Consider the following 16,343-nt stretch of genomic DNA (forward strand, 5'->3'; position numbering starts at 1 on the left):
TAGACGACTCACGACACGATTTCACAGTCCGAAAAGCTAATCGACCGTGACGGTGAGCGGCAACTGCCAACTGACAATGAGCACACCTCCTTCCAGCACTACATCAGGTGTCCCCGAAGTTCGTCTTAGCTCATCTACCTCATCGTCACCGCATCCCCCAACCCGATCCTTATCCGGTGCAGACGAGAATCAATCATTCTCCGCTCTCCCTCCAGAGCACAGTGTGCCATCCCCAGGAGATAGCACCGTCCATCTATCTCGTCGCGATGACTGTGCCAGGAACTCGAATCAAATCGCAGGTGGTGGAGGACATGGAAGTAAGAATATGAGTGCGCGCACGATTGCTAACATACCTCGTGACTCCATTCTTTTGTCACCGGCCAATACAAAATTTGATACATCCCCTACACCATCTGTCATACTTACTCATCATCACCATGATGACGGAAAGGCCTCGTCGGCCCCGACGTCACCTATGGAGAGGGTGTCACCTCCGGCGTCTCTTGTGCCTGTGTCGTCAAGCGAACGCTCAGACTTGTTTCGTTACTTGCAACGCCAGCATCATGAACCCCAAGGAGATACACCGCCGAATGGGGTACCAAGGAAATGGTGGTCACGTTCACCTTCGAAGGAGAGAGGAAGGTCTGTCTCGCCCTCAAGAGGGAGAAGTGTCCCCTTCCTTAGAGGTATATTCAGAGACCCGGTAGTTTTTTCGCCCGGGTCGGGCTCCAATCTCTCGATGCCGGATGATTTTACGGAACGGGAAACTCCACTTTCTTCTTCGTTGCCCAATGATCTGTCTCTTGCTCCTTTGTCCAATAACCTTCTCTCTTTATCCCGTGAGGATCTTCAAATCCGCGATCTCGATGAGAAGAACTCCAGCGATGAAGATGGAGGGAATGAGCATTCGCTTTTGCTATCCTCTCCCGAGGCTACTCCTGCCACCCTTGTATCGCCCGCTCTCCCCGTTACTGCACACATGTACCCGCAGACCCTCAAGTCACTAGGTATAGGGATTGAAGAGGGTCTGCGGAGGGATGACATCGAGAATAGCTATTGGTCGAAGCTACTCAAGATGTCTCCAAAGTCGTCTCCCAAGTCCCTTAGTGCCGATTTAGGGACAAGTGCGTCCGCAAGCGAGACTACTCCGCAAGTTGAAGAGGGTCTCGTTGTCTCAATGGAGGCATGGGATGGAAAGTCCCTAGATGTCCCTCCTTCGGTCATGTCCCTTGACTCATCCTCACCTACGAAAGGTAAAGCACTTGGACTACCGAATCTGGCAGTGTCCTCGACATTACCTCGTATGTTCTCTTAATTTTTCTGTGATACTGGTGTCCCTAACCCGTCAGAAAAACGTGCTTATCCTGGGAAAGGTAAGGGGCAAGCCCAAGATGCACCCCACAAGGAACCTTCCACCTCTACACCGCAAGCTCACAGCAAACACTTGGAATCATGGTTTGACAAGTTCACTCATCGTCAAAGCGCAAAAGGTCAGGAGAAGGAGAATAAGGAGACTGAAAGTTGGCTTCGGACGAGGGAGGTAAGTTCTATCTATTTTGTACCTTATAAGTACCCCGTCGTCTTTAATCCCGTCCTTGCTGGATGGAGACTTCAACCAAGAGATTCGGCGTTTCTTCTTTCTTTCGTTTAAGATCAAATTCGTACTCATGTGTATCATCCCAAACAGAATGTATCCTTAGCGTTGAATGCTGTCCTTTCTACTTCTGAGCTCGCACAACTGTCAGAAACAGGAAAGGCATTTGCGATGGAGGGTCATGTTGCTCGTACCACCGCTGAGCAGGGCAATGGTAAAGATGCGAAGGCATCTTCGGGTACCAAGAAAGGTGCTGTGACCGAGACTTACCAGGGTACAGAGAGCAAGATTGGGACCAGCCAGAAGGCTTGGTTGACAGGTGAGTCCTCCTCGCGTGAAGTTGGATTTCACTAATGTCATTCTCTTTATCAGTCAAATCCACAGCAACGTTTGTTTCACCTATGCTTCGAACCTCCCTCATGATTCTTGGTGACGTCGCCAAACTTACACCTATCCATGGGCTCCATGAAGCTGCGAGGATTTTGCTGGCAGTATGGGAGGCTGTGGATGAAGTCGAGGTAAGTATTTGATTTGATTTTGATTTCCATCGTTCTTTTTCGGGAGTGGAGTTTGAGATAGAACTTACGTGGTTTCAACAGACTAACCGCCTGCAATGTCTTCGCCTCACCGAACGCTGTGCGATGGCGATTTACTCTGTGCGCGCTGAGATCGCGGATGCTGAGAGGGACATGCAGTCCCAGCAAGGTCAAACTGGAGATGTTGGTGTTGTGGGGCTGGCAGAGGAGATGGAAGGTCCTGTCAGGAAGCTGAACGAGTGCATTGAGATGGTAAGTTTTGCTGTGCTTCAATTTTGTCACGGATCGACCAACCATTTTGTTTGTCCTCTGCTTGAGCGCTAATACTCAGTCTCTAGGTATACAACTTCCTTCTAAAGCTCAACCGTCGTCCATTCCTCAAGCGGTTTTTGCGTAGCGACGAAATACAGGAGGAAATTCTAGCATGCGACAAGGCGCTTGGGGATGCCATGCAGATGTTTAGCGTGAGTGTCATCTTTGCTTCCGTTTTCGGTTAAAGTCAATCTAACTTTGACTTGACATAGATTTCAATCCAAATCAGAATCCTCAAAGAATTCAAACGCTTCGCAAGGGATACGCGTCTTGATCCTGTGCACCATGCGCAGGGGCCTACGCCTCCACCTGTATATGCATCTCCTCTGTCGCCGACCCTACCCATTTCCTTAGACCGCACTCCAACGGTGGGGACACCGGCACTTCCAGAACCGCACGACATTCTCCCAGCGACATCTGGGCTGAGCAGGAGTCCTCCAGCACAGAATACACCATTGTCATCCGTACAATCCCAAACTAACGACACTGATCCACCCTCCGACGCGCCAATCTCCCCTCTCACTGAGCTTCAGGACCTTCACGTTGTCGAAAACGCCTCCGACAGAGAACAAGACCGTGCACTATTCCGCAGCACACTCCAACGTGCCATTAGTGCTCGAAGGGATGCTGAGGTGCTACAGGTACTAGAAGTACGTCCTGGAGAGGTGCCTGAGGCACTAAAGGCGCTTCGGAGGGCTGAGGAATCGCTGAGAGGGGAAAGAGAAGCTAATGAAAGGAAAGGAGGAGATTTAATCGATGAAGGCCTGGAGAGAGTGTTCATGGAGACTGGGATTGAGGCTATGACGAGGTTGAGTAGTGTTGCTGTACAGAAGGCAGAGAATCAAGATGTGGATGTTCCCTGGGATTTACCGCCTTGGACTATTACCCGGTACGTCTGGTTTCAGTTCCGTTTGGGCGAAGTCGACTAAGCTAATAATATTTTCTTTCTAAACAGCTACGAAGTCGACCGCCTCACCATGATTGGTAGCGGCTCCTTCTCCAAAGTCTACCTTGGTAGCTGGTCTGGGCGGCGTGTCGCCATCAAAGTCCTCTCCCTCCACACTCCTGCACCCCTCTTCAGGAAAGCGGTGGAGATATGGAGGAAACTTAAGCACGAGAACGTGTTGGGAATGTGGGGTGCGAGCAGCGCACAAGGCGAACGACCGTGGTTCATGGTGAGCGAGTACTGTAGCGGCGGGAGTTTGGTAGGGTGGTTGAGAGAGAGGAAAGGGAGGGTTGGTGAAACGAGCGCTGGGGGTGCATTGACTCCTCCCAGTGCAGGTGCTAAGGGAGATGTGGATCTTCTCCGGTGCATGCACCACATTTCGAAGGGGATGGTGTACTTGCATGATCAGAATGTATTGCATGAAGACCTCAAGGTTAGTATTGATCGCTACTTGGTCTTCAGGTCTGAGTTTGGAGTACGCAGGCTTCGAATGTGTTGGTTGATGATAACGGGCGGTGCGTTATCTCTGACTTTGGGCAGAGCGAGATGAAGTGGGAGGCGTCGAGGGGGGGCGGGAAGCCCATTACGAGTGCGTTTACCTCGTCTCCTTTCCATCCTTCTTCGTTTGACTGAGGCTCCATGTAGACGGGACGTTGCGTTGGCAAGCACCAGAACTACTCAATGGACCCATGAGATTGTCGACAGCTACAGATGTGTATGCATTCTCCATTTGCTGCATCGAGATTCTCGGCATGGGCGACCTTCCGTACGGACATCGCGACGATACGCTTGTTGCATTCCTTGTCAATTGTGAGTCCCGACCTATACAATACACGCACATTAGTAACGCCTTTACAGACCAAAACAAGCGTCCCGAGATTCCCTCGACACCCATCACTTCACTTGTGGAACCTCTCATTCAGGAATGTTGGGTTCGCGACCCCGAGCAACGCCCTACGTTCACACACATTGCTGCGACGCTCAAGCGACTTCGTAAGCATCAAGGAGGGGTGGAGGAATCCCCTATCCCAGTGCAGGCCGAGGTACTTTTGACGGCTTGGTCAGACCCGCCCCACCACTCGCCGAGCATGCATCCTCTAGAGCTACCAGAGACGTCTCCGTCTACTCTGCAGGAAGGTCAAGTCATGCTGGAAAATGACTTGGATGCCAGTGTGGGAGGAGACGAGTTTGGTACTGCGTCTGAGGGTACGGGAAGACTTGTTCCTGGTGACGCGGAGTCGGTGTCAACAACATCACGGGAATCGCAGCCAAAACCCTTCTATCCAATCGGACAGCCGCGCAGCAATCCATCGTATCATTGGGAACCCACCGTGGATTCTCATACGGGCAATATGGAGATGCCCGAGGGAAAGTATTCAGGGATTGCTATCTATACGCCGACTCGCAAATTATCTTTGGCAGAGACCGATTCGATGAGCAGTGCCTCGTCGCATCTCACATCAAGTCCAGAAGCTGAACACAGTGCGTTGGAGGAGGTTCGTCGTCGTCGTCGTTCGCCCCATGTTGCCTTGGACAAACCGTCTCTGCCAATGGATGAGCAACTCGCAGAGAGGAAAAACGAGTTGCGGTTCAGGTCATTAGCACAGTCGAGCCATGACTTCCATCATTCTCGTATGTCTTTTTCTCTGTGTTATAACTGTTCTTGGGTGTTCTGGCGCTGATTGAACATGTGGTTTCGTTGGCAGTTACCTTACCCCTTTGGTCACCTTCTCATGTCGAGCTAGGCGCAGTGGGATATCTCTCTGCACCAAAAGGGGAGTTCATTACGCTCTTTAACGCTATGAAGCCCCAACAAACAGCGGGGAGCAAAGTCACGAATATTCCTTCGCTTGGCGGGTACCTCGAGGGACCTATTCGTATTGGGAAGAAGTCTGATTCAATCCGTACGATGACGCAAAGAGGGCTTGAGCTCATTTCCGGGTTGTTGACCTTCCCGCTGATAGATCGTGATGGGTCATATTCGTGAGTGCACAGCAGGTATATTTTTGACCGGTTTGTTGTAACCACGCACGTTTAGGGAACGCATTTCGAGGCGCCACCCATTCCCCCTTCGAGCGGGCCATAAGGCTGCATTTATCTATGCAGAGTCGACAATGTACCGATTCATAGAAGACCTTGCAGCACCGAAAGACTGGTTTAAGGCTAATGTCAATACCATTGTCAAGGAATATGCTCCCTATCATCCAATTCAGAAAGAAGACGTTATTTTGGGTGAGCATCCCTACCCTTCTATTCATAGTGGAGAGTATACCGACTTTCCCCTATAGTTTTCGGTACTTTATCTGCACCCGAATATGCGCTCTTCGTGAGCCATTCTCATCCAAATGGCCAAGCCCATTTCAACGTCTTTTCGGATCGCCAGAGTGGTCGACCATGGGGCACCTTTACCACAGATACCGAGTACCCTTCCGATGAGGGTGGCCCCTCATACATCGAAGAGATACCCCGAAAGGCAGTGTTCGCGAGCAAAGTGTCGCCAGTGCGGCTGAATGCTGGATCCAACGACAAAGACTGGGACACGTTGGTGTTGGCCAGGCTCCGCTTCCCCACGGATGCAACTGAGCCTACTTCACAGTAAGGCCGAGACTTGACTTATACCTATCATTATTTATTAATCCTGTCCGGTTTTCATCGACTGAGTATCACTTAATCCTCATATTGTATCGCTATATCTTATGGACCGTTATGAGTCTTGTTTACTACATGATTGGTTTCTCTCACCTGGATATTTAACTTACTGCTTCATGTATGTACGATACCCATCAACTGAACTTCTGGATCGTCTCCTCCCAGCGAATCGGCAGCTTGTGATTTCGGGATGACATATCCGATCGATGAGACAAGGTTGGGTGTTTGATTATGCCCATCACGACAGATGCGGAAATATTCACGAACGTACAGTCTGCTTGCTGAGAGTCGCGATGCATAGACCTGAGGTCGTGCTAGCGGTCGCCTAATCCTCCGAAGGTGCCTCTTTTCGGACAATGTTCTGTGACAAAGTAACCAGTCCGAGCGAAGAATTGAAAGGATACGCACCCTTCTTATCTTTGGCCATGCCGCGAGCTGCGCATTGTGTAGAGTCCCTGCTGTCCCTGTTCTATTCCTGCAAGCTTTCCTCGTGTCTTGCCGATACCTTGGGAAGGAATCACTGATTATATTGACCCGGTTGAATGGTGAGCCTGTACGATGTGTAATCGGGGCCTAGAGTGTTATTCTTGTTTGCATGGTACGAGAGACGAGCCAAAGTGCTTACAGTACTAGTACGTCACGAAAATGAGTAACTGCAACATTATGTGCCAAGTAAGGAAATATCGGAACTAGTGAGCCTTACTATGCTTGCACCATGTCACCGATTGCAACAGCCTCTGATTAGTGCTCAGCCAGCAACACTTGGTTGAACCAGAACATTCACATGCACACCCGAGGTGCACATGGTCACGGTCTGGACTCTGGCATTGCAAGTCTCGATATATATAGAACTCTGGCAGCAGTGGCACAGGCTACCACCTACCACGGTATGTAAATTTTCTCCCCTATCTCAGGCTTTTGTTCAACTTTTGCCAACTAGAAGTTCAATTGACGGTATGTACTATGTAGGTCATTGTACAACACCGCAGAAACCGCCGCCTCGAATCGGACATCGCTCCGGTAAAAAACGGATAGGCACTGTTGACGTCGTTTCATGACAGCCGACGGCTGAGTTGGATGTCTTCCTACAAATATAGCCTCGGCTGTGGCATGCAATTCTCAGGACAAGAGGCCAGGTTTACATGTTGGACTCCTGTGAGCTTGTCATGATTTCAGATCTCACTTACCAAACGCTTCTGTCTTTTTTCGACCAGCACTTTACAATGAAAACACTTTCAAAGTCTTTGATCGTCCTCATAGTATGTCACGTTAGTTATCATGAGTCTATCTGCTTCATGAACGGTGTTCGTAGTACTACATCATCACGGTATGTTCGATGGACGAGCCAAGGGACACGTCAGCTCCCAGCAGTCAGGACAGTCTGACTCAGTAACTCCGGTTACGGGCCATTCCAGCTTATCGGCAATTTTAGACCTTGGTCGCAAACATATCATTAGCGAGTCATCCACACCACGATGGGCTAATTTGAGGACGCTGCGGCGTGCATGGCAGGAATTCTAACCCGGTATCTACTTGAAAGAAATGATTGCAGTGCCGTGCCGTGTATAAGGCTCCCATTGTTCAACGTTCAACACCCACCAACTGGAGGCCATCCCTCTGTCACAATGTTCGTTGGCTCTGTCTTTGCTACAACTAGTAAGTGCCTCAACATGAATTTTCCCTCGGTGACTTCTACGAATAAGTGCGTCAACAGCACCAATTACTAGTGTTGGCCCGTACCACTATGTCCCTACAGAGTGGATATGTATCCTTGTGAGTTGTGTTGTTTGTGCGGTTTGCATCTATCTCACATTCTTCCCTAGTTCCTGGTGTTGTATAGTATCTCAACTGGTATGATTTTCGACTGTTGAAGATGCACGGTCATGGCTTAATATTTTCAGTCCTCCACTTGGGCCAGGCGGTCAAGTATAGACTGTGGTGGATGATCCCCACCGCGACCTTCGCGGGTATCCTGGAAATTCTAGGATGGAGTGCCAGGTTATGGTCGAGTCGGAACCCCAAGCTTTTGACGCCTTATGAGATGCAGTAAGTGTCCATCCAGAAGGAATCACTCGTATGCACACTTAAACATCTTCGCTGCAGAATCGTCGGCACTATAATAGCACCTACTCCGCTTGTCGCAGCCAACTTTATCATCCTTGGCAGGGTAATTACACAAATCGGACCCCAGTACAGCCGTCTAACCCCAAGGTTATGTTAGTGTTTCTCTGATGCTTCTAGCATTCGATTACTGATCTAGTGCAGATACCATCGTTTTTTGTTGCTTTGTTAGTGTCATACATTCAAGTGGTGTGAATCCTTCATGTACCTCCTCTTCCTATTAGGACATTGTTTGCTTGATTGTACAAGCTGTGGGAGGCGCATCCGCTGCGCACGCCGCCAGCACGAAGACAAGCGCTTCGATGGTATGCACATCATCCCATATTTTGTCTGACGTTTACATCATCGAAACAGGGCGCGAACATTATGCTAGGAGGAATTGCTGCTCAGCTTTGTGCGTGATGAGTGCTCCTGTATGCTTCTCACTAAAATTCACGACCTTCGCTTTCCAGTTGCAATAGTGGTCTATGTCGCTTTAGCGGTTGAGACTCTCTTGCGTTTGCAATATAATCGACCCTTCCGCTACGTCGAACAGCGTCGCATATCGGAGAAAGGCCCACGTGCTGTAAGTAGGAACTTGCGACTTATGCTTTGTGGCATGGCGTTCTGTACCCTTTGCATATTTATTCGGTTAGTGTTCAGCATATCTTTTTATCAGTAGTTATGATGTGCTGAAATTGTCCTTAGATCGGTGTACCGTACTGTGGAGCTCGCCGATGGATGGAATGGGCCAGTGATTACGACGGAGCGCTACTTTGGTGCGTTGTCACTATCTTCGCTAGGAATACGCTGACAATGCTGTAGACTGGCTCGATGGTGGCATGGTGACTCTCGCCATCTACACTCTCAATTTCTTTTACCCGGGTATTTTGGTGAAGAAAGACAATCCTCTGACTCACGCTTCACAGCAATCCATCGACGAGGAATCTAGTTCGACCAAGACCTAAAACATTGAGTGCTCTTGGATTTTACTACGAAGAGACGATGGACCGTCATGTTTATTAGTAGAGCAGTTGTCGGGACGTTCTTCTATACTACTTCCATTCAAGTATCTACTTAGTACCTTGTGCGATTGTCGAACATCTCTGGGATATATTTGGCATGTCATAATAACCCCTGTTTTCTGTTTCCTGCCAGCTGTCATACCGGTGACTCACATTCTCTCACTTGAGATTCCACTGTGCAGAAAGGTTTAACGCTGGAAACTTGAAGGATCCAATATGACTAAGTAGTATGCTCGACTGGTCTAATTAATTTCCTGAGATCTAAGTACTCAAGCCGAGTCGAGCAGAAGACGACTCTGTAAACGAGTCGAGTACATAAGAACTTGAGTGAACATTGTAGTCGGCGAAAACACGACAAAGTATACGAAAATAAGATAGCTGGAGTGCAAGAGTATGATATCAGAGTCATTTTCACAACAGATCGCAGATCAGCCACTTGTAAATATGTATCAGGCGATGGGAACACGACGTAGAACTACACACCAATATGAATGAAAATCATCCTCTGCTCCAGCGGAACTTTCGTCTTCACGGCGTGTGTAGCACGGTTCAGTGCCCAGGCCGCCTTCGTACAGTCCATCACACCTCCATCCTTCAAATCTGGGAACATATTCTCATAAAAGGCTTTGACGACGTGTTTTGCGACAGAGTCGTCGACCTGCCACAGCGTCCCAATGACGCTCTTGAATCCCGAAAACTGAAGACCGGCTGCGAGATGAATCACTTCGTCGGGCGTGTCCTCATCCCCGACGGCGGTATGACATGCCAGCGTTCCGAAGATGCACTTCTCATTTTCCCACGGCGTTTAAATTAGACCTGATCACTATCCAGTATACGACCTCCCCAAACCGCCATCTACGCTGTCATCAACTCAGGTATGAAGTGATTTCAACTCACTAAGAATCTTCAATGCGCAGTCTGCCAGTACGACTTGGCCGCTACGTCCCCAACAATATGGCTGCTCCAGGCGTTCCCATGGTGCCTTTGAAAGTTACAAGTATGTCTGAAAATTCTGATTCTACATACTGAAATACATACATGAATCACAGGACGCGTGCGCTCGCATACTGCCTCTCCTAAGCTAATCTCACTACCTCGAATCTATCTATCTGGCTTATTGACGCCCATTCCTGCAAGCGCATCAACCGCAGGATGTCCCGAAAGCCTGAAAGCAATTACAGCCCATCAGCGAATGCGTCCATCGCAGAGAAACACTTCGCTATAACGTTGACGGGACCCAAAGGTGCTTGAGGACGAGTCGATCGAGGAGGTACTAACCCTTCAACAAGTACGACTAACTCCAATGATAAATTATGGGTGCTGACCATGGCAAATATATCTTGAATGTCGTCATATAATAAGTGCACGCCTTGGAAGATTCAACTTGGCACGAATGTTAACGCGGATGTAGTAAGTAGTGCACGGCGATAAGTCAAAGCTGGGTTGAAGAGACTGACTTCGACGAGTGCACATGTTGAGTTGGATGGGTCCTGCTTGTAACCTGGCAGTGGTTGTGTTCATTGCAGAAGGCCTTGAACGCTTAAAGGTATGACTGCAAGGCAAGAGTCGGGACTTGGCCCGCTTCACAGGCCCTGCGCCTAAGTACCATCTAAGTACTCAAGCAGAAGATAAGGCTGTAAACGAGTCGAGTACACAAGAACTTGCAGTCGACAAACATATGACAGAGTATATGAAATTGAGATAGCTGGAGCACAAGAATGTATCAGGCCTGGTCATTTGTACGATATAACACCATGAAAGAGAATCGCAGATCAACAATTTGTGAACATGTACCAGACGACAACAGTAGAACTACACACCAATGTGAACAAAAACCATCCTCTGCTCCAGCGGCACTGTCGTCTTCACAGCGTGTGTAGCACGGTTCAGTGCCCAGGCCGCCTTTGTACAGTCCATCGCACCTCCATCTTTCAAATCTTCGAACATATTCTCATAGAAAGCTTTGACGACGTGTTTTGCGACAGAGTCGTCGACCTGCCACAGCGTCCCAATGACGCTCTTGAACCCCGAAAACTGAAGACCAGCTGCGAGGTGAATCACTTCGTCGGGAGTCTCCTCATCGCCCACAGCGGTATGACACGCTGATAAGAACGCGAATTCAGCGTGCGGAATATCTCTCTCCATGATATCGAGCAGCGTCAGATCTTCGTCTCTCATGACGAAATGCGAATGGTAAGGCTGCTTTGGGTCCTGCTTGCCATGACAAGCTAGGTGCACCCATGTGTTCTCTTGCAAAGCTTCGAGAGCACCTGCTCGTGTGGCTGTGTCCCCAGAAATAGTAGTGCGTTTGGCCATTGCAGGGACGAGCTTATGGACAAGCTCGAGCTCGCTGTCGACGGCCAAGAGCGCCTTGCCTTTCCCTACACCTGGTTGACCTTGTCCGATTGTCACGAAGGATGGAGTGACGCGCTTCCTCGTCATCTGTCTGGATCTAACCAGAGCCGAAAGTGTGGGCGTGTAAGAGCAGATGTAGAGATCCTCCAGGCATTGCTCCCTAGAGCCATCTTGGTTCGTTCGAAACGGGTGAGCTGCGTGGAGAGGAATAGATGTGAAAGCTGCAGTTGGACACAGCCAGATTCGACAGTATTTTAGTTTCAGATCATGCCGGAGGACGTTAACAATGGGTAGCATAATCTCGTTCCATATTATCCGCGAGAGTACTATGAGATCCGTCCTCGACTGCTTTGGGGTCATCTGAGATGCTTCTCGTATTGCCCTGGCAAAGCGATCCTTGAGATTTGTCAGATCTGCGAGAGTGACAGACGGCAAGGGAACATGATGGGGGTCTCCTGACGTCGGGACGATGATGGCGCTGCAAGAGTAGCGACTCGCAATGAAGATGATGACCGGGCCCTGGCGTGATGCCACTTGCAGGTCTGCATACAGAGGTGGGAGCAGGAACCGCGAGAACCCCCGAAGATCACGTATTTGAGCAACCGCAGCTTCCCATTGCCTTGTAAGTCTCCTATACTCTATTGCGGCCCGATCGACGGCAGCTCTGTCAATGATGGTTGCAGAACTCTGGGCTGCATTGGAAACGAGTTCGCTCAGCTCTAGATAATTGTGCGCCAGTGCCGGATTCGCTGACTCGAGGGCTTCAACTGGAGTCCTGAGTCGGGAGGCCAGCGACCATTGCTGGCCACGGCCCTGTTCTACAAGTTCAATTGCATGTGGTAGATTGTCACAGCGGATGGCACATGATGCTGCATCTGCTGGGACTGTTCTGGTGTAATGGAAGGCAGCGGCAGCTTCGCGCCGTGAAATTGCCGAAAACCGTGTTGCCAAATGAGCATCCAGAAGCTCGAGAACAGTCGAGTAGGCTTCCAGCGCGGATCCATGATCATGCTGCTCTGCTGCAACGGTCCAATAAAATGCGCGAAAGATGCGTTGTGGGAACCCTTGAGTAGAATGTCTTGATGCGAGTCTGAAGTTCTCCATTGCAAGCGACAAATCAGCAGGGTCGTGTAGAATCCAGTAACGAGACAGATATGCCTTCTGCAACCACATGTAGCTGAAGCACCTGTCCGGGTGCAGTGAAGACAGAGCCGCCAATGATTCTTGGCAAAGAGCAATGGCCTCCTCGACATCTTCGGTCTTTTGAGTTTCCTTGAAACGAGAGCAAAGCGCCGAGCCCAAATTGTGAAGAGTTTTATGGCGCTCTGGATTGTCAAGCCGCTTTAACCGAAGTGATTCGCGATGCTGATCAATGGCCTCGTTAAGATCCTCGCTAACTTGTAATTTGTCATATCTGTTTTGGAACGCGACGGCAAGGTTGTTAAGCGTGGTGTCACGATGCGGATGCCCAGGTGGGCGTAACGTCAGTGCCTCGCGATAGAGGTTGATGGCTCGGGTCATGTCTTCAATGTCGTCACGTTCGTTGAAACGCTCGACAAGGGCGCCCCCTAGGTTGTCCAGTGAGCGATCACGATATTCATGCCCAACAGGGTACAGGTGCAGCGCTTCTTGGTACAAAGATATAGCTTCATCAAGGTCATTATGATTGCCTTGATGCTTAAAGCGGGACATGAGTGAAAAGGCCAAGTTGTTCAGGCAGGCATCACGGTCAGCATGTCCCTCGGGACGCAGAGACACGGCTTCACGACGAAGCTGTATGCTTGTGTCAAGATCATCGATGTTGCCGTACTGATAAAACCGTGCTTCAACTGCTTGTGCAAGCTCGTGGAGGGTTATGGGACGAAGTCGATGGCCCAGAGGACAGAGCTCAAGCACGACTTTTCGAAGGTGGATGCCTTCATCGGATGCGTCTGTTGGAAGATCGTTGCATTCGTCGATCACATAATCAACACCATTTTCCCCTGCCGCGATGCTACGAAGGTACGTGCCCTCCGGACAGAGAGGCAGTATCTCATGATAGAGTTGGGCGGCTTCGCAGATGTCTGCAGCAGTACCTTTCTTGTCGTGACGCCAATTCAGCGCTTCGGTGAGATTATATAGGGATAAGGGGTGATCGGGATGGTGCTGCGGACGCAATGCAAGGGCGTCGCGGAAGAGGGAAGTGGTAGTATCAATGTCTTCGACATCATTTTGGATGTAGCCCACAAGGCGAACCCATGCGAGGTTGGTGAGAGCCGTTGCACGGTCTGGATGGCCGACCGGACACTGGTCCAGAACCAACTGAAAATGCTCCATAGCATCGTTCAAGTCAGAGACATTTTTGCTTTTCATGTATGAGGCAAATTGTGCGTGGCCCCCATCTGCGTCTCGAGCAATCTTGCGGTCTACGAGAGCCTATATTTGGCGTTCCGTCAGCAAAGCTAACAGGACAGAGTCCGGGTCACTCACATTAAACAGTGTGCCGTTTTGATCGTCCCAAGCATGTACAACAGCAACCTTCAGTGTGATGAAAGGTTGGACACTACGCACGGCTGGGAAAGATAGATCTACGAGATCTTAGCATATGTACATGAATGAAAAGCGAATGACTCACCAAATGGGTGATCTCCATGATCGAGTAGTTCATCCCACGACATTTGAAGTTCCCCGATGACCTCCCCACCGCCTAGCATTCGACCAAGTTCATAGGACGCCCTGATTTCTACTGACAATGCAGGCGAGGCATCTGATGATCTATAAACCGATGATCAGTTCTCGCATCACGTCAGAAGATTTCCATGGACTTTACAGGGTTACAGTATCCCCCCACGCTACAGATTCATCAAACGATAAGACACTGATGGCCGATTTCCAGCGTCTCCTCGAGTCGACATTTATGGACACGTAAATGCCAGCGGGAATGCGCTCGGACGGGACTCGAAGATTCTTTCCGCTGATGACTGTAGATAAAATGTGAGGATCACAAAAGAGATACGAAGATAATATGGAGACTTGCCTTCAAGTCTGATATATCGGCTTTCTGAGCTACCAGGCATGATGTTGCGATGGAGCGAAATGATGAGGATCGAGGATGGGTAGAGTGGTGGACGGTATGAATGGGAAAGGAAGATGGGCGTAAGGATATGGGGACTGCTGATAGAGTTCGGCTAAGTGGGAGATTGAGGGTTCAGGTCACGTTGCACGTGTATTCCATATTGTCAGTGGATGTTCGGCACCATAGACGCTGGTATGATCGCACAAGCGCCGGGAATGGAGATTACCAACCAGGATTAGCAGAAGAATCCGTTATAGAGAATGTCATGTACAGTTTGCGGCGAAAGTGGCCTGCCAAAGTTCAAAGGGACATGAGAGTCTCAGAATGACTGCTGCTCCTCGACTCGCATCTTACTCCTCAGTTAGCACGCAAAGGCAAAATTAAATATATTTTGTAAGGTACTGACTGACAAAGAACAATGTTTATACCGCTGAAGACGGCGAGCAAAGCAAAGCCGAATGATTCCATACAACTCGTCCGATCGAGCTGACAGTGACATGGGGTGAGGAGGAGGGGGAGGGGGAAGGGCAGGATAATCTTGCCTGCACCGAGGAATGAGAAATGAATATGAACTTCAAAAGCAAGGATGCAACGAACCATATATGATGCTCGTTCGGTGAACGAACAGTGTTCAGCAAGTTGTGACGGCTGCCAGATTCACCCATTGCGGAGAGATATACCCTGCAGGAAAGGAATATCCAATATAGTGGTGGCGCCGTATGAACAAGCTAACAGGTCCATCGTACAGGGAAGTCTTGAAGGTGATAGAAACAAAACTTGGCCGAGGACATATGAGTAAAAATAACTTTGTTCTCTTTCCTTCCGTTCCCACGGCATCGTCTTACGTCACAGTTCGCCGCTATTTTCAACAATTACATGTCCTCGAGTATCGACTTGGCTGTAGCCTACCTCCCCAATAGCCTGACAATCATTATAGCTGCCCCCGTCATTAGCTTTCAAATTTACAAATATGTTCGACAAATCTCATCCTGCACACTGAAACACTCTGATGCTCTAGCGTTGGCACTGGCTGTCGTTGTGTCTATTCCGAGCTTTATTCTTGGTCTGAGAAGTGGACGTTTTCTCAAGGGAATTACTGGAATCTCAAAGACCAATCATTGGATATCAGTCTGCCCATTCCAATGGCATAGAGCTGCCGCTTACCTGTCGACCATCGAAGGGCTCGCGGATTGGTTGGTGCTCTCATCTCACCAGTGTACTCGTCTCCCTCCTCCAAGGCTCAGCGCTCAGACCCGATCTGGGATAATATGCGCTTCGAGGGTGTTATGTCAGTCCAAACTGACACACCCTCTCGTTCAGTATCTCCAGCCACGTCCTCCCACTCGCTGTATTCACTCTCTCCCGCACTGAGTCGCCGTCTGATCTTGCCACTCTTGGTGTCCAGCTATTGTCGCCCGCTCTCGGTCTCCGGCTATTCACTATGGGTCTGCAGATACTCGGCCACCTGTGTCTGTCAGTTATGTTAGTGTTGCTTTGATGCTGCTAGCGCTCAGTCATTGATCTAGTGCAGGTACCATCGTTTCTTGTTCTTAATGCTGCTACATATCTCCCTTCCTCCTAGGATATCATCTGCTGATTGTACAAGCTGTGGGAGCCGCATCCGCTGCCAACATGAAGACAAGCGCTTCGACGGTATGTACACCATGCTATCTTTCATCTGTCATTCACATAATCGAGACAGAGTGCGAACATTATGCTAGGAGGAATTGCTGCTCAGCTTTATGGATGATGAGTGGTCCCGTAATACTTG

General features: G+C 49.5%; 3 protein-coding genes across 3 annotated transcripts; 2 read left to right on the plus strand and 1 right to left on the minus strand.

The window, feature by feature from the left end:
- Positions 1 to 48: 48 nt before the first annotated feature.
- On the plus strand, positions 49 to 5,987 carry F5891DRAFT_1243087 (uncharacterized protein; the record flags this gene model as incomplete). Its single annotated transcript, XM_041369758.1, has 14 exons — positions 49 to 1,301; positions 1,350 to 1,540; positions 1,688 to 1,913; positions 1,967 to 2,112; positions 2,194 to 2,382; positions 2,469 to 2,594; positions 2,655 to 3,331; positions 3,398 to 3,821; positions 3,872 to 3,977; positions 4,034 to 4,198; positions 4,247 to 5,020; positions 5,095 to 5,371; positions 5,427 to 5,620; positions 5,677 to 5,987. Exons 1-14 carry the CDS (start codon positions 77 to 79, stop codon positions 5,985 to 5,987), a joined length of 5,031 nt encoding a protein of 1,676 aa, XP_041222765.1. The 5' UTR covers positions 49 to 76.
- Positions 5,988 to 7,707: 1,720 nt separating this feature from the next.
- F5891DRAFT_1129974 (RTA1-domain-containing protein) lies at positions 7,708 to 9,105 on the plus strand (the record flags this gene model as incomplete). The annotated part of the gene is made up of 11 exons (XM_041364468.1): positions 7,708 to 7,739; positions 7,765 to 7,810; positions 7,861 to 7,888; positions 7,939 to 8,083; positions 8,141 to 8,253; positions 8,303 to 8,325; positions 8,383 to 8,463; positions 8,513 to 8,552; positions 8,611 to 8,788; positions 8,846 to 8,916; positions 8,963 to 9,105. 11 exons carry the CDS (start codon positions 7,708 to 7,710, stop codon positions 9,103 to 9,105), a joined length of 900 nt encoding a protein of 299 aa, XP_041222766.1.
- A 1,747-nt stretch (positions 9,106 to 10,852) lies between these two features.
- Positions 10,853 to 14,732, minus strand: F5891DRAFT_539137 (CHAT domain-containing protein). The gene is made up of 5 exons (XM_041372167.1): positions 14,534 to 14,732; positions 14,327 to 14,477; positions 14,132 to 14,271; positions 13,987 to 14,084; positions 10,853 to 13,932 (listed from the first exon to the last, which is right to left on the minus strand). The coding sequence occupies exons 1-5, from the start codon at positions 14,571 to 14,573 to the stop codon at positions 10,975 to 10,977; spliced, it is 3,387 nt and encodes a 1,128-aa protein (XP_041222767.1). The 5' UTR covers positions 14,574 to 14,732; the 3' UTR covers positions 10,853 to 10,974.
- Between the last annotated feature and the right edge of the window lie 1,611 nt (positions 14,733 to 16,343).

This window comes from Suillus fuscotomentosus (genome assembly GCF_016647785.1).
Source record: "Suillus fuscotomentosus strain FC203 chromosome Unknown F5891scaffold_48, whole genome shotgun sequence".
NCBI lineage: Eukaryota > Fungi > Basidiomycota > Agaricomycetes > Boletales > Suillaceae > Suillus > Suillus fuscotomentosus.